This window comes from Lagenorhynchus albirostris, chromosome 7 (assembly GCF_949774975.1).
Source record: "Lagenorhynchus albirostris chromosome 7, mLagAlb1.1, whole genome shotgun sequence".
Classification (NCBI taxonomy): domain Eukaryota; kingdom Metazoa; phylum Chordata; class Mammalia; order Artiodactyla; family Delphinidae; genus Lagenorhynchus; species Lagenorhynchus albirostris.
This window is the reverse complement of record NC_083101.1, coordinates 64,745,307-64,765,207: the sequence shown is the minus strand read 5'-3', so window position 1 is coordinate 64,765,207 and position 19,901 is coordinate 64,745,307. Positions and strand designations below refer to the sequence as shown.

The following is a 19,901-nucleotide window of genomic DNA, read 5'->3' as shown; positions in this document are numbered from 1 at the left end:
AAAAACAGATGCCCGGCTCCCTACTCCAGAGCTATCATCAAATCAGGATTGGGGTGGGGGGTGGTAGGTGGTCTGTAAGTTCCTAAAATTGGAAATACAACTTGAGCTAATGTTTTTGAAGCAATTTTTGTAATGTTCCTTGAGAACAATTCAAGGGTTACCTTAGATGAGTTTCTTGACTTTTAATAATGCTTTGAATATACATTATTATATTGCAATTACAAAGGCAAAAATAATGTTTAAAAACTAAGAAAGAAATGGATAAATTCTCAGAAGTGGGATTGCTGAGTCAGATTTGCATATTCTGTATTGCTGATATAATGATCAGAAATGTATTACCAGTTTATTGATTTGATCACCATTAATCAATATATGAGTAATTCTCCACATTCTTACCAAAATTGGGCATTACCTCTTAAGTGTTTGCAAATCAGATTGTTGATTAAAAGATTAAAAAAATTTTTATCAGTAAGGTTGGATTATGTAAGTTTTGGCATGATGCTTTATTGCCTTTATTTTTATTGAGGTAGTTCAGGCTGAATTCTAAATAATTGGGGGTGGGGGAGCAGCTCATAGTAGTCCTCCCATTCTTCTCTTTGCTATTTATTTTCTCTCTTTTCTATTTTTTTTAGATGTTGGGGGTAGGAGTTTATTAATTTATTTATTTTTGCTGTGTTGGGTCTTTGTTTCTGTGCGAGGGCTTTTTCTAGTTGTGGCAAGCGGGGGCCACTCTTCATCACGGTGCGCGGGCCTCTCACTATCGCGGCCTCTCTTGTTGCGGAGCACAGGCTCCAGACGCAGATGCGCAGGCTCAGTAGTTATGGCTCACGGGCCTAGTTGCTCCGCGGCATGTGGGATCCTCCCAGACCAGGGCTCGAACCCGTGTCCCCTGCATTAGCAGGCAGATTCTCAACCACTGCACCACCAGGGAAGCCCTGTTTTCTCTTTTTGATTATGATGTTATGTTTGCATTTCCTTTCTAATTGGTGGTTATTAACCTTTGTTCTACTCTAATACTTGAATTGATTAAACTGATTCTCGTTTGGGGCTATTGTCTCATTACCTGGGGCATTATAGTTTGCAAAGGGTCATTGCGATTTCTTTACAGTAGTAAATCCTTCTTTATGGAAAATCAGAATAACTCCTAGGGAAGAACAGCAGATGTCTCAGTTCAAAAATAAAACATGTACATATTAACAAAGTTAAAGAATGGAAATATCAGCAACTGAATTTCTTGCCTTTTCTAACATTAATTTAGGTTGTACATCATAAGTACGCAATATAAAGGTGTTAGCATTTTGAGATACTCAATGAAAGTACATTTATAAGCAGTGTGTGGGATATTACACTGTAATTACATTATACTTTAACATTTTGCATCAAGAATATTCATTTTATTTTTATAAATGACTTTTTTAGGTTGAGAATATCTAAAAAGTGAGTTTTTGTTTTCTAGAATTACTTACTAGAATTATATAAGCTAAATTTGAGGATATCACTCTGATGAGTTAACTGTTGAAAAATAATGAAGATCAATATATGTTATGCTTGTATTTGAACTTGTTATCCTGTAGTGGCACGTTTTTGCCATTGAACTAAATTTGGAATGCCTACTATGTGCTAAATAAGTTAATTTAAATCTTTGTGATTCAGGCAGAAAAACAAGTAGAAACCGAGGAGGCAGGAGTAGTGACTACAGCAACAGCATCTGTTAATCTAAAAGTGAGTCCTAAAAGAGGACGACCTGCAGGTAGGATTATTAATGTTTAAATAGCTGGCTTGTGATTAATATTCTAATCTATTAAAGTGTTGTACCTCAGCTACTTTGGAATAGGGGAATAGGTACTTGGTTATGTGTAATATATAAATTTCAAAGGAGATAAACATTAAGGTTTCTGCTCTTTGTAATAAAGTATTTAAATTTGAAATAACTGCTTGAGACTTTTTCATTTTCTGTTTTATCCCCATTACATTTTCCTTTAATAGCAGCAAATTAGGCTGTGGTGAGATTTAAAATCCATGAATGATGGGTTTATTTTACCTCTTACTTTAGAAATATTAAGCTTTCCAAATGGAATCATAATGAAAACAAGAGAAAAACAGCATTTGAATAATCAAAGCTATTAAATTATTGCATTCTTTCTTTATTAGGGCCTGTACAATATGCAGATGTCTTCAGCACTGCCTATTTAAAGTATTTTACTAATTTGGCAAATAGGAAATAGTTTGGAAGGATCTGTCTCTAATACAAAGTAAAACAAAGAATATTAGCCAAGATAGAGCCAATTTTTTTTTCTACTTCATAACATAGGATTCTGTTTTCTTTCTTTTTCTTGGCTGCGTCTGGTCTTAGTTCGACACACGGGCTCTTCATTGCGGCACACGGGCTTCTCTCTAGTTGTGGTGTGCGGGTTTTCTCTCTCTAGCTGTGGCATGCAGGCTCCAGGGCTCCTGGGCTCTGTAGTTTGCAGCACGTGGGCTCTCTTGTTGAGGTGTGCTAGCTCAGTAGTTGAGGCACGCAGTAGTTGCCCCGCAGCATGTGGGACCTTAGTTCCCTGACTGGGGATCGAACCCGCATCCCCTGCATTGGCAGGCGGATTCTTTACCACTGGACCACCAGGGAAGTGAAGTCCCATAACATAGGATTCTTAATGAAACAGGATAAAATGAGTAATACCCAAAAAGAAAAAAAAACAATTTACCTAATTTTTACTTTGGAATTTAATAGTGTAATGGATCACATTAATGGTGTTGTTAGAAAATTCAGTGAATTCTGATAACAAATTTTCAAATATGTGAGCATACATATACAAATAATACTGTAATATGTTTTTGAATATAAGTGCTGCTATCTACTATAAAGTTGAATTTTGTGACATTCCTATTAAACAACAATGAGGGATGTTCTTTTAAGCCCTCAGCCATACTAAGGACAGATTGAAAATACTCTTGATTCACCTTTGTAAATTTTCTGCTGTTAACTCATTTGAACCACTGGAGGGGATATGACTTTTAAAACCTAAAGTAATTGTTATCTGTAATAAACTAATATTCTTAGTATATATCATTTGTAACTTTTATATGTGAGATCTACATCTTAACGGGAAAGCTGGTAGTTACAAAATTTTTTTTCCTGTGAATGTCAGCTACAGAAGTCAAGATTCCAAAACCAAGAGGCAGACCCAAAATGGTAAAACAGCCCTGTCCTTCGGAGAGTGACATGTGAGTATAATTAGTTATGCAGTAAATGAGACATTTCACTTTCAATATGTATAAATTTCTTTGCATTTTTACCAGTTTTATTTACAGGGTGTTCATTGCTATTACTATTTTGTATTTCTAAGAATTATGGGCAAAACAGTTGAAAAATAGTTTTCATTATGTAAAAAGTTAAAATTGATAGGGAATCAAGAGAAATCTGGTACGATTATCATTTCATTAATCTAAGACATTTTCTTGTATGTTAGGATATAAGATACTTGGATAATGCAGGGTAAAATGTATAATAGTTCCCTTTGTTTAAGGGAATTTTTAGACAAAGTATTTTTGAAGCAATTTCCACAAATCTTGCTCCTCCAGAATAATCTTTATTTAAAAAATAATAACACTTAACATTATTTTTGTAAATTTAAAGTTTTAAAGTATTTTGGAATGATAACTAGTTATTAACAAAATAATCAGTTCTTTTTTTTCTTGCCATCTTTCTTTTCCATTATGGATCTTGTTTGTGTTGGATTTTCTGGGTAGAAACTTCACCAGCAGGAATATATATTTAGACAAAGAGGGCAAAACTTTGTAGCTATTGTGTTTAAAGATTTTATAGAAAAGGCTTAAGTGAGTATGTCATTTAAGAATGGATTTTACAGTGTTTTGAATGAAAATATTTTATTGGAAATTTCAGTTATAGAAGTGTTGGTACTTTTCAGCCAATATATGTTTAAAGAGTTTTATTTTACTGCCAAGCTAGCTGTTTAAATATTCTCGAAAATAGTGGCCAAAAATTACAACATGGTTTTTACTACTATAGTGAAATTAAGAAATTAGGTACATGCAGGTGAGTTTATGTTTTTAAACATACCAAGTAAATCTCACTTATCTCCTCCCTAAGATGTCTTCTCTAATAAGGGCATCAAGCATCAAGTCTAGGATTTTATGATCAACATAAGGCCTTGATCTAGAGACTTAGGAACTGAAACACAGATTATCTGCTCCCCTCTCCCTTTTATACATGCACATTGATCTGGGAGGGATAGGGAACCATAATAAATATTCCCAAGGAGAAGATTAAGAGGCACACAGCAGTCATTGTTCCCCAGGAAATCTGTTGGAAAAATATTGTGAGATCCCCGTTTTAGATAATAAGGAATATTTCCTTGATTAGGTCCGTCCCAATTTTCCCTGAGAGTATCTTCCTAGTCCATTTCTCCCCATGGCTTTTGGCTGATTCTTGGACTGGAAAGTATTAACCCTCCTTATTAGCTGAGCAGCTTTCTTATTCTGCTTTCATACTTTACAGAGTTGGGCCCAAGATTCCTTTTTAAATCTCCATTAGTTTCTCTTAATGCAGCCTAGCGTCCCTTTTGGTAGTAATAATACTTTATTGTTAGCGTGTGTCTGTTTAATTCTAGTCAGCTTTATGTGCTGTGGTCTCACTCATAAGACTTCTCCAGACATGATTATCTTTTTATACTTAACTAAAAGCACTTTTGAGTTTATAGGTTTTCCTGAAAACCTACTCCCTGGTTTCTTTTTCATAGAACCATTTGTTCATCAGAAGGATCAAGGTATCCCAATTTGAATTCTTAAGGAAAGGCTGGCAACTTAACAACCTTGATTGGATCTTTGACTCCAGTCTTTGTCTGAATTTGAAAATCTTTTACTGGATGGAAGTGACTTTCAACACTGAAATGCATGGGATTTTTTTCTCCTTCCTCTGTCGTCCTATTATTTTTTAAACTTACCTCTTTCTTGAAGTACCCTATCAAATTTATGTTGATAACAATCAACTCAAAATGCCAATATTCTATCTTGAAACCTCTTCACCCAGAGCCACAAGTTCACTGAATAAGTTTTCTCTCCAGTTATCACAGGTGACAGTTTTACCCATTGTATAATATATTAGGGTTTCAAATGCAAAGCAAGTGTCAAACGTTTTAGGTTTTGATGATGGACAACCCCAAAATACCAGTAGCTTACAATATTTATTTTTCACTTGTGCTATATGTAGGCTGGGCATTGGCTGTTATAGATACTGTCAGCTTTGTATCTGGGCAAAAACTCAGTGGAGTGTAGAGCAAAACTATATAAGCTCTTCTGAAACTTAAGCTCTCCACCATGAGAACAGCGTGTATCTGCTAGCGACAGCTTCTTTGCTGTGGGTCCTAAAATGACAAGACAGTGGATAGAGTCCGGAAGAGCTGAAACCATCTCATAATCCTCATGTGAAGTAAAAATATTTGTTATAAGCCACTGAGATATTTTGGGTTGTGTTTGCATTAATTTTTGCTATTAACATGTATTTATAATTTTCTTTATAACATTTTAATATGTTTCCTATTGTACCTTGACCTATTGAAAAGGGAATTATCACCATGAGGTCTGTTTTTCATGGAAGATGGTAAGGAGGGAGGACCATTGGGAAAAGACTTAATTGCAGCAAGCAGTGACAGTTACGTTTACGGGAGTTCTCTGCTTTGACACTGTTTTAAAAACTTTGAAATAATAATCCCATTTCTTAAAAACTTAACGATACCCTTAAATCTACCTTTAAAAAAGAAAAACAGCTGCATGGTATTCCACTGTGTATGTATCATAATTCTTAAAAGTTTATTTCTTGTATGGATACATTTTTTTAGACATTGTCATGTGTCGTTTTGTACATGTGCAAACATATTGGTTAGAATACATTGCTAGAAGCAGATTTACTGGGTTAAAAGGATATTTTTATTTTTAATACCTGCCTCTTTGCATAGGGGGTAACATTTTGGGGGAGGCAGTTCATCAATATCTATTAAGAGCCATGGGAATGCCTTTTATATTTGATTCTCTATTCCCATCTCCACAAAACAATCATTATTAAAATATTTGCCCCCTTGTGGAAGTATTGAATAAAGTTAAGTGATTTTACTTGCCTGCTTTTTCTTCCATTGATTAAAAGTAAAGGATGAAACCTATATAACATTTAAAAATAAACATAGCCAATGGTAGTTACGTGACAAAAAACTTCTAAAGAAATAAAGTGATTTTTTTTTTCTTTTCCAATTTAATAATCTTAAGGGTTCAAGGAAGCAGTTGTCTGGTAGGTCAGTGGATTTGGAATTGAGATATTGGGCTATTTGACCTTTTGCACCATCATTTTCTCATTCGTTAAATGGAATGGGTTGGACTAAATGATCTGGGGTCCTTTCCAGCTTTCAAATCCATTGATGTAATTATATAATATGTGTAAGTCTCAATGAAATTCCTTGAACAATTTAATATTAAGGTTAATTGGCCATATATTTTACCATTATATGTGTCAGTTGGGAGCCTTTTACATTGCAAAGCATATTTCTTTAAATTTTAAAATGACCGTATTTCACCATTACGCAGTTCGATTCTGCAATTGTATTTTTCCCAGCATGGCTACTTTTATAAATATGTAGAATATGAGCTCCATAAAATCTAGGCATCTTACACATCTTATACACGGCTGTTCCCCAAAGTCAAGAACGGTACCATGGCATATGAGATAGTACTCAATATTACTTTTAAGTGAATAAGGCACATTACAAAAAACATGGAAAACAAAGGGGAAAAAAATCACTTTTCTATTACCCTAATGCCACTGTAATTTTTCTATCTTCTAACTCATATTAAAAGGCGTTTTCCTTTTATGATTGGTTGATAATGACACTCCATTATATTTTACTTAAAGATATTCAAAATTTGTTTTTAAATAAAAAACAAACTGCATGTAGCTTATTGTTATCCAGAGTACTTACTCAGTTAACTCAGAGAGGTGGCTGAATGACAAGTACTAATGATACATAAAAGATTATTTTTCATTGTTGTGCCTGTGAAATAGGGTAACTGAAGAAGACAAAAGTAAGAAAAAGGGGCAAGAGGAAAAACAACCTAAAAAGCAGCTTAAAAAGGATGAAGAGGGCCAGAAGGAAGAAGATAAGCCAAGAAAAGAGCCAGATAAAAAAGAGGGGAAAAAAGAAGTTGAATCAAAAAGGAAAAATTTAGCTAAAACAGGGCTTACATCAACCTCTGATTCTGAAGAGGAAGGGGATGATCAAGAAGGTGAAAAGGTAGAACGTTTGCATATCAAATAAAATATTTGTTCTATTTTAGTTTCCTATGTAGTTCTTAATCTTTAGGAAAGTTTCAGTATCTTTATGAAAGTCTATAAATGTGATTAAAAGTTAAAATGAATTTCTTTACCTTTCTGAATAAACTTGAATTACCTGTGTTAAAAAGCATATTTGAAACTTTATTGTACATCCTAAGTTTATCTTACCTTTTCACAATTACATGGAAATTAAATGTCACATGATAAACTTCCAGTAACCCCACCTACCTATTGACAGAAAAGGTAGGAAAGTAGCGAATTAAGCCAGATAGGTTGTGACCAGTGAAGACAGATGTAAAAAGGTACATTTATACATAGATTTTTATTATTTACCTCAATGAAATTCTTAACACTTCAGGCCTATTTAGGGTACATTTTATTGGTGGTACTTTATTTGAATACAACAGTTGTTTAGGAATTTCATTAAAGCTGTACGTTCTTTTCTGTATAAAAACACAAGTTTTGTGTATAGCCTTGGAAATCTACAGACCCAGGTTGTATAGGCCTTTCATTTATGTTTATCTAATTTATTAGTACTTCAGGACCCCAAAACTAAATTCGGTAGGTTGAGCAGGTACTTGTCAGTAAACAGGTACTGAAGTCAAAGTCATAGTACAGAGGCAAATAGCCTGAGGTACTTCATTTTAACTCATCTTAACCAAAGCATATCATTCCTATAGCAGTGCAGTAAATAGATTATAAATCCCAAAATCATCAAGGGGAAAGTTAAATTTATATAGCAACAACATGTAATTATGAGGGTTTTATTTAAATTAGTAATTTATTCATCCCTTAAGAAAACTAGATGCTTCTTTTCTCCCAAGATTATAATCATAGAAGCATTAGTCACTGACTTGATAGTTAACTAAAAGCATCCTAATTCTCAAATAAAACAGAAGAGAAAAGGTGGAAGAAACTTTCAAACTGCTCATAGAAGGAATATGCTGAAAGGCCAACATGAGAAAGAAACAGCAGAAAGAAAACGCAAGCAAGAGGAACAAATGGAAACTGAGCAGTAAGTATATTCTTTTTCTAAATTTCGATTTCTTTTTTTAAGCTAGCATGAAATGTTTAAACAATAGAATCTCGTTTTCCAGACTTTCTGAAGCCTTTTAAAGAAGTGACTTTTCCAGTGTGTTAGAAAAATGTCCTCAGTATATGATAATCATGTTTCAGGCTTCGTTCTTTCCTGAGTAAAGAGGATGAAATTTACTGAGATAATCACCCTGTGAATTATTTTTAATTTAAACTGAAAGTGCAGATAGGGCTTAACTGTTATAGTGGCTTTGTAGAAAATGTCCTTATCCTCTACTATTTTCCTGTATAATATTAAATAGAGAAAGATAATAAATTGGTGGAGAAGGAATGAAAGAAATACCCGTATTTGTCATACCACCAGCAGCCCTCCCCCAGAAGACCAGCAAAAATAACAAAAGCACAGTTGGAAACCCAAGAAGCCAGTAAAAGAAAATTTAAAGGCTGACAGGGTTTGCATTAGATGTGTGCAATATAAATCAAGTTCAAGCTAAGAAGTTTTGATACCTGGAGACAATATACTTACCATGGGGAATTTCTTTCCCCTTTAAGTTTATTCTATAAAATAATTTTATAAGAGAGAAAATAGCAATGCCAATGATGATTAGGCTTCATGTTTATTACATTTGTTTTCCTAGTTATCTTTAGACTGTCACTTCTGAGTTCTTTCTCTGAAAGGCCTTTCTTTCTTTGTGAAGCGTCTTGCATTATTCTGACTAAACTGTTTTTTTTGTTGTTTTAGTGAGGAGGTGATTTTAAAAACATGCTCTAGGTCACTAAGACAAACTTAATAAAAAACAGTGAAATTCTTAAAACTATTCTTAAGTAATTTTGTACTTTTTTTATATATAATCTGTAAGCCGAAAGTCTTTCTTGATAAGTATAGCATTTGACCATCTGCTTTCTTAGTTTTTTTGGAGGATATATAAGCAGTTTTAGCTACTTGAGGGAGTAATTTAAAAATTGATCTAAAGCTCAGAAATGTTACTCCCTTTAATGTTAAACTTTGACCATTTATGTAAATACTAGAGTTATTTTTTGTTACCTATCCTTTCCTGTCCTTTTCACTGAAAAGTTGTTGGACTCTTTGTTGCTTTTAACTTTATTGTGCTCCCCAAATTAAGATATAAAAATAGTTGTTGCTTAGTAAATCTAGCCCAACCCTTCTTCAGTATCTCAGTTAATCTTTATGTGTTTCAATTTCTTTTTGAATGTCCTCCGAATGTAACTTTCTCAAATTCTAATATTTGTGTTTTCTTTCCTTCTCCTGTTATTACAAAACTTTGTACTTGGACAGTTTTGCTCTGTAAAGCATTTCAGATGCAGCTTGTATGAAATGCATTATGCAAAATAAAGTTTATTGTATTGTATTCCCAGCCAAACAACATGTAATCTACAGTAATAAAAAATATATCTCATTTTGGGCTCAAAGCATTAATCCAGTTACTGAAAAGAGAATACAAGTGGAGCAAACAAGAGATGAAGATCTTGAGACAGACTCATTGGACTGAATTTCCCCCTCCCCCCCCTTGATGGAAGAATGTTCCAGATTCTAAATTGAGGACTTCATTAATGGCATTATTACTGTGTTAATGATTGTTAAAAAACATTTCCTGTAAGATACACACTACATACTAAGGTCGGCCATCATTCCTGTTAAAAAAGTTTTTTACCAAGCTTAAAATGAAGCTTTGTGTTTGAAAGTTATAATAAGCTCAGATGAAGATGGTGGTTGTACATTATTTCATTAGAAAATATAAAAATTCATTTTGTTTTGAAGCTAGGTGTTAAACTGGAGTAGCTACTATACCCCCAGAGAATGGGGCAGTTGTGCCCTTCCCCTTGACATTCCTTTGTTGTTCAGTTCTTTAGAAGATTAATCATTGTTTTTTAATCCTGAGAGATTAAACAGTAGACTTGTTAAGAAAACAAAAATGAAACTGTAACCAAAATTTTAAAATAAAGTTTTTTTAAAAAAATACCTGATTTTTAGATATTTTTTTGTTCTTGTCTATTTCAATTGGTTTATTATAATAGGGCCCGAACTCCAAGTCAAGGTACTAGAAATTATTAAGAATTCATTTTTAAATGGTTATTTTTGTGATTTACAGTAAAATGGTACCTTTTCATTTGTGAAATGGTATGTAAATGTTAGTGAATGTCATTTAAGTTTGATATATTGGCACAAAAAAAATCCCACGCCATTTTAATCTAGTAGTATTATAAACAGTCTATTTAACCTTGAAACTAACTTTGAACCCCTCAAATTATCTACCCTTGGGAGATGTGGGAACAATTAAATCAGTCTATTTTGACGTGCTATTTTAAAAAATAATTGTGATGTAGAATTCATGAAACATAGGCATTCTCTTCCCACTATGGCCTGTTTATCCACTGACCCTAAAGTTGGTCTTTTAACATTTAACACAGTATTGTTGGAACAAAATTTCACCGAGGCAGCCATTAAAATTTATTTGTAATGCCACTGTAAAATTAAATTGTTAATTACTTTAGCATGTTAATTTTTACGTTTTGAGTTTTGCTTATATTTATACTAATTAATACTAATGTGGCATTACCCAGTTCTAAAAATTATAGTCAATTCCTTGTGATCTAGGCCACTGACTATTTTAAATAAAAAAAATTTTAACTTTTACATAAGGGATTGTGGGCATTTGGTAACCAGTCACAAAGTTCCAATGTTTTTGAAATATTTGTGTTAACATTTGATAGGCAGAATAAAGATGAAGGAAAGAAGCCAGAAGTTAAGAAAGTGGAGAAGAAGCGAGGTTAGTTATTTCACTTTCTAAGATGTATAAAATTGTATTCTACACAGAAAGGAAGTTTTACAGACACTTAACTGTATAGGTTTTGAAACTGGTCATTTTGTTCTTATCCTCCAAGTACACATTTCACATCCCTAATGGATTCTATATACCTTGCATTGTTTTTAAGTGTTATCAGGTGAACTTGCTAAGGAGTCATGTTTATTATTTTACTGCTCAATATATGATGAAGTCAAATTTTTATAACATGGCCTAAAGCTAGATGTTTTACAATTTCTGACAAATCTAGTTTCAGATGGATTTTTTAGTTTTGGTTAAATGTGTAAGGATGAAGCAGTGCCTTAAGGATTGCAGAAGAGGAGTTAGTTATTGGATGCAGACTGGTTTTTTTAGCAACATGCAGCTAGATGGTGATTCTTTGCTTATATGATGAATGTTGGTTTCCTAAATACTAAAAATGGCAGATAACTTAATGATGTAGGCAGATTACAAAGAACATTTTTATAAATTTACCAAATCTTTCCATTATACTTAGATTATACAAAAATACTGGTTTTGGAAAATCTATTTACTGTGTTTCACATTTTAATTTATAGAAACATCAATGGATTCTCGACTTCAAAGGATACATGCTGAAATTAAAAATTCACTCAAAATTGATAATCTTGTAAGTGTTTAATACCTCATTTAAAAATAGTGCTGCTTTTATAGCTTCATATTTTATTTTCTCACATGATTTTATGTGTGTAAATTTGAGATAACAGACTATTACTGGTTATTTTGTACTGCCTTGTGATTTGAGATTTTAAAAGTAATCTCTAGAAATAGATTATATGGGTTGTGGTAATTAACAGTTACGAAATTACTATTTTGTCATGAAGGATGTGAACAGATGTATTGAGGCCTTGGATGAACTTGCTTCACTTCAGGTCACAATGCAGCAAGCTCAAAAACACACAGAGATGATTACAACACTGAAAAAAGTAAGTGATCTTGAGTCATGTGGATTTTTAAAATTTCCTCATTATCACCACTTCATTAAGTAACATTTAAAAAATTAAGAAAATTATATGTTTTGTTTTCTCAGATACGGCGATTCAAAGTTAGTCAGGTTATCATGGAAAAGTCTACAATGTTGTATAACAAGTTTAAGAACATGTTTTTGGTTGGCGAAGGAGATTCTGTGATCACACAAGTGCTGAATAAATCTCTTGCCGAACAAAGACAGCATGAGGAAGCAAATAAAACCAAAGATCAAGGGAAGAAAGGGCCAAACAAAAAGCTAGAAAAGGAACAAACAGGTATGTGGTAACTGTTCGCTGGAACTACTTTTAAAAAATGGCTTCAATATTTAATCCTATTAATACCTTATCTATATTGAATGATGAGAAAGTCTCATAAAGCCCTTAGCAGAACATGATCAGCCTTAGCTTCTGGGTTTCTTTTTCATCAAGTTTAAATTAGTAGTAGTAGTGGTTGCTATTCTTTTTCATTTAAATTAGGAAACATTTCTAACCTACACAGATAGTCGAGGGAAATGAACTTCCCATGTCCCCATCACTCAGCTTCTGCAATTATCAATACATGAGCATTGCTTTTTTATATCCCCATCAAGTTTCTCTGTGACACCCCTGAAGATTACTTGGAAGCAAATTCCAGATACACTATTTCAATCATAAATATTTTAGGATGTATATATGACAGACGCTTAAAACAGAATCCATAGTTACAGGCATACCCCACAGGTTTGGTTCCAGACTACTGTAATAAAGTGAGTCACATGAGTTTTTTGGTTTCCCAGGGTATATTAAAGTTTTTTACCCTATACTGTAATCTGTTAAGTGTGCAGTAGGATTATGTCTAAAAAAACAATGTACATACCTTAATAAAAAAATACTTCATTGCTAAGAAAATGTTAACAAATCTGAGCCTTCAGTGAGTCATGAGTCATAGTAGTAACATCAAATATCACTTGACCACAGATCACTATAACAAATATAACAAGAGTCAAAAAGTTTGAAATACTGTGAGAATTACCAAAATGTGACACAGGGAAGTGGAGTGATCAAATGCTGCTGGGAAAATGGTGCTGATAAACATGCTTGATGCAGGATTACCACAAATGTTGAATTTGTAAAAAAAAAAAAAAAAAAAAATGCAGTATCTACGAAGCACAGCAAAGTGAAGCGCAATAAATCGAGGTCTGCCTGTACCATTAGCCACTTTCCCCAAAATTAGCAGCTTCCCCAATTCCACGGTACTAAAACATCTTAGCAGCAACTGCTTAATGTAGAAAAAAAATGTTCCAAAGGAGTTGAATTTTGTTTACTCACTTATTAGGGAATGATATAGGTCTCCTTAGAGATTTGTTAATGAAATAATATTTACCGGGAAGCCCTCATCATTTTGTCATAAGACACGAAATCATGTTAATTAACTACTTTGCCACGTTTTGTTGTTAAATACAAAATCTTACTGTGATTCACACTGATTTTTCTAAGAACTAGAATAAATCATAATGCTCCAAAGAGTTGTACCACCCTTTCGTGTTCCTCATAACAGTAACAAATGGAATAATCAGATTAGTAACCACTTCTTATATGGATAGATATATGTCGTAACCCCATTTCTTATTATGCCTTGTCTACCCAAAGGATTACAATGTAATTTCAAATAAAATACAGTATTAGAAACTTTGGGACTATGTTTTATTTTTGATTTTGGGTCTAACAGTTTTTCCATTGAAATCTTTATAAAGGTTCAAAGACTCTAAATGGAGGATCGGATGCTCAAGACAATAATCAACCACAACATAATGGAGACAGCAATGAAGAAAGCAAAGACAACCACGAGGCCAGCAGTAAGAAAAAGTGAGGACATGTTTTAGTGGGTTGTGATGTATGTTTTAATTTTTAAATCACATTGCTGTTCCAAGGTTATTTGTGTAAGGGATTTATTTTCATCACTCACTTCCTGAATTCAGGATTCAAGACGCGAATTAAAATGGCCAAGCTGTAAAGAAACCGCTTGAAACTAATATGCCACTGTATTCAAGGGAATAGAGCAAGGCAGGACTCGTGTTAAAAAAAATAACTATTCCTTGGACTTCTTCCACTGATAGTACCTTTAATAATGACCCATGTCCATACTTCTTGAATTTTGACAGGATACAGAAATTAGATCTAGAATCATAGGCTGTGTTGTATTATCGTACCCACTCTAAAATAACTAGGTATGTAACCGTAGTTATCCAAATCTTGGTTTGTCCACCATACACTTCACGGACTTGGAATCAAGCATCCTTTAATTCTGAAATTCAGGGAAATCTTGTCCGTGTGTATATTACCCTCTCTACTTAAGATGTATAATATGTTGGTATCACAGGTATAACACTTTCATGTTCTTTAAAGAGAATTCATTTTAAAGCTGGAAATGGTGGGAAAGGGCCTGGGCCATGATGCTTCCCTGAGTTATTTTGCTTGATGTGCATATTACTTTGTGAAGAAGACACAACATGGTAAAATAAAATTTTGGACAGAAAATAACAATTAATAATAAGTCACGGAAAAAATTCTTTCGGTGATTTTCAAAACAAATGCACAGACTTAATATCTTTTTTCCTCCTGAGGAAAAAATCCTAACCCCAGTTGTCACACCTTTCTTTCCCCCTTTTCTTTAGGCCATCCAGTGAAGAGAGAGAGACTGAAATATCTCTGAAGGATTCTACACTAGATAACTAGGTTGACATACCTGGAATATAAAGAACATTTGAGAAGTTTGTAATGGTTTTCATTCGAAATATTTAGACTGCTGAAAGTTTTAAATTTTTATAAGCATAGGTTTTGATGTTTAAAACTTGTTTTGAGGGAGAAATCTCCTTATCTTTGTTTAAAAGTGACTAAACATTGCTGATTGTACTTGTGCAGTATTAACAGCTACATTATACAGTAAATGTGAGGGAAAGTCCATTTTAGGAAATGTTAAACTGCTTTTCCAGACATTGGTTGTAGTATATTTTCAATTAGTGTGTGTATGTAATTGATAGTAGAAAAAGGTTACATTTTTAAAACTGCTACTTGTATAAACCTTTCCTCTTTTCCCAAATACTGTGGGTTTTGTGCATAGTTTTTACAAATCTTGGATTTACCAGACTGTCTTTTCATTGTTTGTGGGTTTTGTAGAAGTTAATCATTTTTATGGTAGATAAAATGTTACTTCTGTACAAGTATTCACTCCCTCCCTTTTATCAAAAGTTAATTTTAATCGCAGTCTACATTGTGCTACATTATCCTGCTGCTTTGTAACAATGTGTGGTCTGTATGCCTTTTTGTATGACAACTAGATATCCAACTGACGTTGAACTGTTCTACGGGGTACAAAACTCATGTTAACTTTTGAAGGTAATTTAGTTTTGTGGCTGGGAATTCAGAGAAGTCACATGAGTTTCCTGCAGCGTGCAGGAGTATATATAGGAATGAATCTGGCTTTAGGGTTCAACCATTTAAGATCCTTTACAGGCACTAGTAGCTGAAACTGAAAACTAAATGATAAAAGTTTATTTTTGAGAAATGTCTCGAGTTTCTGAATTTTTTAAAAAGTCACACATTAAAGAAGTCACTAAGTATTTTTTTAATTGGAAAAAATGCAATCCATAATACTTTTGCAGTAAATAAAAGTAAATACTATATAAGGAAACTAACCCATTTGAAAACATGGCTATACCAGAAGGGAATTTTTATTTCTATGTCATACATGTGACAGGATTGCAAAAAGTGGAAGCACAGTAGACAAAAGTAAAGGAGTTGTCTGTATATTCATGGATACGGACTAAATCAGGGTGAACCAAGGTTAACACAAAATTTAAGGGTAACTTAGCATTTCTAAGGTATTTTGAATACTAGGTCAGTTGGTGGTTTGCAGTAGCTTAAAAAGACACTTCTCATGTTTAGAAACTGAATATGGGGAAAAGGCTTAATTACCAGTGTTTGCATGTGACATGCATCTTATGCTTTGACCTCTCGGGTAATTGTTTTCATCTACAGATGAAAAGTTTGAAACATTTCAGTAATTGGGAGTTTTGCTTTTGAGAGGTCTTACAATGGAACTAGGACCCACTGTTTTGAGGGAACTCTTGCTATTATATCTGTTTGGTCCTTAATACAATTTAAATTTGGACAGATTTATTCTAGTTAAGCCATAAGTGTCAACATGTAAACTTGTTTTGATTAAAGAATTTTTCTATCAAAGTCTACTAGTATATTACTTCTTTGCCATTTATGAAACTGTGCTGGAATTCTGGATTTGTTTCCAAGAGAGTATACTTGGTCATAGAAACTGTATTATTTGGGGACACAGGGTTACTAAAACATAAGCTCAAAATGCTAAAAATAAAGGAAATGTTATCTTTTGGTTTACCCTTCCTTTTTTTTCGGTGACCCAAAGGATCTATATAGTTTTACCAAGAAACCACAAACTATTCAAATGCTGGAGAGAAATACAGTAGCATTCTGATTATTTATGTCTGCTTTTATGGGCTGACCTTGCTCTAGCCAGTTGATTCATGTAGCGTTAAAACACTGTTGCCTTCTCTTTACCCTCATTTCAAGAAAAAATTTTTTTGTCATAGGTTGATTCACAGATAACTACTATTCTCAGAACTCTTAAGAAAAAGTCATATAAACAGGTATCAATTTTCGGGAGCGCTGGCTCAATTTAAATTTGTATTTGACCAAAACTACATAGCTGAACAAGCCAGTAAGAGATACTTTAAATGAGATAGCTAGCCCCAACCCAAACGTATTTTTTTTAATACATAAGCAACATCTCGTGATTTTTTTTTTTTCTTAACCATCAGATAACATTTAAAAGAGTAAGTTACACATGACTTGGCAGAATCAGTTGTTGCATGTTTTCTCAGCTGCTCTAGACAAATTTCAGCTGTATCATCTAAATTGGAGAACCTGAAACAGCTTGACTGGAATGATTTCAAATAGTAGGATGACAGATTTTATCCAGTTTTTGCTGACACATTGATTGTAGCGTACCCATACACACTTACCTGGTTAAAGACGTCAGGTCAAGATCAGGTCTGCCATCTAATCCTGTACAAGAGCAAAGGCTTTTACAGGGCTCTGTGAGGGCTTCACTAATACAACTTATCCAGAGAAAGGATCTATTGGAAATAGCAAACCCATAATTACATATTAAGAAATGGAGAAGCTGCTATATAGTCCAAAAATGTGTTTACATATTTATGCCGTGTAATTTTCCAACCTCAGAGATGACAGAGACACTCAAATTTGATTGGGAGAAAGGTCAAATTATCCTTAAAGGATACTGAAGCCTAAAATAGGTATTGCTTTTCTAGGTAATCATTTTGTGCCTGTCCATCCACTAGTATATCAAAATTTCATTCATTTCTAACTACAGAGGACGTTGACTAATAAGTTCATAACATTTTCATATTTGGCTTCTTGAGATAAAATGTTGACTGTAGTTTGTCATGTGTTTAAAACTGAATTTTACAGCTACAAAATCCCTGATTCAAGACATCTTAAATATGCCTACTTCAAGTTAGGGGTTTCTTTTGAGCTCAACATAGTGGGAGACCTGTGTAACTGATACGCAATACATTGGCAAGTTCTGAGAATAGTATGGTGGGCCTTTAGACCTCACCAGGAAATGATAATAGAAAGGTATCCGAGCCTTTGTAACTTTGGTGAAGAAATTAACCTTAAGAACCAGCAGAAGAATAATCTCAAAGAAGAACAAAATAAAAATTTCAATAGCAGTAATGTTTTAAATGACAGCCTTCTTTGCCAGTAAAGTAAATTGATTGGTGCGACGCATGGATTAATGCTGCTTTATGACAATCCACTTTCTGGAATTTGCTGTTTTGAGATATGAAATGATGAAAATAAAAGTAAACAGTCCCTTGCATACTAATGGAAGACCTATAAGGAATGCAGTTTAAAAATAAAGGAAGCAAAAATTCATTTTTACCTGTGGAACTTTAAAGAATTAGATAAATCTTTGGTTTTCCAGCAGGATTTTCAATCTGTTCTAATTCAGCATCATTGGAAACATGAAAGTAAACATGTAGGCAATACCAGCCAGCCAGCCATGGAGGGACCTCTTATTTCCTTATGCTGATTTTCTGGTGTATTGACTGAATCGGTGAATATGACCACCGCTAGAAACAGGTCCTCGTCTTCTACAGACCAATCGACTTAATTGACTTATGTGGCATTTAAGTCCATAAAACATTTCACTGTCAACCTTTTAAACACACAGTCTTTTAGGCTTCATCAGTTTTTGATTTATATAGTAAATGTTCTTAGCCATCCAGGGAAAGCGGAATCCAGCCGAATTTAAATATAACCTAGAAGAGAGAACGCGAAATTTAAGTGCAACACATTTAAAATGTTTAATTCTGTTTAATATTTGTCCAGCATTCCTAAAAGTATTAAACAGAATTAAATTTTCCACCAATAAAGATTGCCAGAAAACGTTTCAATATAGGTAGCTATTTTCTCTCATGGATCTAGACCTCAGAATTTATCAAAGTTGCCCTTTGGTCCAGAATGAGAACAGGATAACTAGAGTATCATAACCAGAAGAATGAAGAGCTGGGATAGAAAAACAATTGTGTTCTTGCATACAGGATGCTGTGTATTATTGCCTAAGAATCGTGATCCACAGCTAGCAATCCAAAGGATCTTGATTTCCCATGTCCATTCATTGGTCATATTAGATAAAATCTATTCCTTTAAATCATGAAAATATTAAATTGACATACATTTTAAACTAATAGCATTTGTGATTCCAAAACTTCTGGTCAAGAAAGGAAGCTTCAGTTAGTGTTATTTCTGTAAGGTATGAGTGTATACTCAAGATCTTTATACATTCGTTATTCGTGTAGTGAGTCTTTCTGAAGTGTTAAGTGTGCCTAGTTTCTACCAAAACAAAACCTAACATTACAAAAGCGCTCAGTGTAAGATTAAATTACACAATAGCTACTCTTAATATTGTATTTATTAAATAAGCTGCTTTTATTAACTTCTCCCTCATTTTTATTACAGATATTTGGAGGATCTTTACCTTGGAAGCCTCATGGTACAAGGTGTAGCGCCCACATTCTTCAAAGAATTTTCAAAACACTTCCATCACTTGACGTATAATGATAGATGAGCAAAAAGCCCTCTGGACAAAGTGAATAGGCATACTACAGACTGGGAGAAAACCAGAATACTTGTATCTGACAAAGGATTTGTACGCAGGATACATAAAGCACTCCTACAAATCAATGAGACAACTCAAAAATGGGCAAAAAAGCACTGAATAAAAACTATGCTTTGGAATATTAAAATAATTTAATATATTTCAAAACATTTAAATACATTCAAGTTGCTTAATAAGACCTGTGATTTGAACTTTCTTTGCTGGGGTGGTAACTTCAGCTGATGGTCTCAGGTAGATCCTGCTCCTCATGGCATTTCTTGGAAGTAAAGGGTACACATTTTGATATTAACTAAAGGTTCCAGGATCAACGTAAGGATAAGCGAGGAATTCCCCCAGTTTGTTGCCTTCTGAATCATAGTGGAGCATTCGGAAGCAGACATCACAAAAGAAACATGGGTCCTCTGGTGCAAAACTGTCATTGTTCGTCACCCATCTGTAGTTAAAAAAGATGTATATTATTATAATCGACTTTTTCATGCTTTAATATGCTGCAGTAGTTATGA

General features: G+C 33.6%; 2 protein-coding genes across 9 annotated transcripts in view; one reads left to right on the top strand and one right to left on the bottom strand.

Annotated features, from left to right (window-relative positions):
* PSIP1 (PC4 and SRSF1 interacting protein 1) overlaps positions 1–19,574 on the top strand; it is a 41,866-nt gene extending 22,292 nt beyond the window's left edge. For 2 of the 6 annotated variants that reach the window (XM_060155095.1, XM_060155096.1), the window contains exons 7-16: positions 1,654–1,750; positions 3,147–3,222; positions 7,067–7,295; positions 8,233–8,351; positions 11,105–11,160; positions 11,754–11,824; positions 12,039–12,140; positions 12,245–12,458; positions 13,916–14,027; positions 14,837–16,565. In XM_060155095.1, the coding sequence (XP_060011078.1) occupies positions 1,654–1,750; positions 3,147–3,222; positions 7,067–7,295; positions 8,233–8,351; positions 11,105–11,160; positions 11,754–11,824; positions 12,039–12,140; positions 12,245–12,458; positions 13,916–14,027; positions 14,837–14,897 (1,137 nt within the window). In that variant the 3' untranslated portion in view covers positions 14,898–16,565. Of the gene's footprint in view, positions 1–1,653; positions 1,751–3,146; positions 3,223–7,066; positions 7,296–8,232; positions 8,352–9,668; positions 10,354–11,104; positions 11,161–11,753; positions 11,825–12,038; positions 12,141–12,244; positions 12,459–13,915; positions 14,028–14,836; positions 16,566–19,238 lie in introns of those variants that run through there. The other 4 variants (XM_060155097.1, XM_060155098.1, XM_060155100.1 and 1 more) reach the window with 4 other exon arrangements.
* The window catches only part of SNAPC3 (small nuclear RNA activating complex polypeptide 3), a 43,852-nt gene continuing 43,461 nt past the window's right edge, over positions 19,511–19,901 (bottom strand). For all 3 annotated transcript variants that reach the window (XM_060155103.1, XM_060155101.1, XM_060155102.1), the window contains one exon: positions 19,511–19,831. In XM_060155103.1, the coding sequence (XP_060011086.1) occupies positions 19,684–19,831 (148 nt within the window). In that variant the 3' untranslated portion in view covers positions 19,511–19,683. The remainder of the gene's footprint in view (positions 19,832–19,901) is intronic.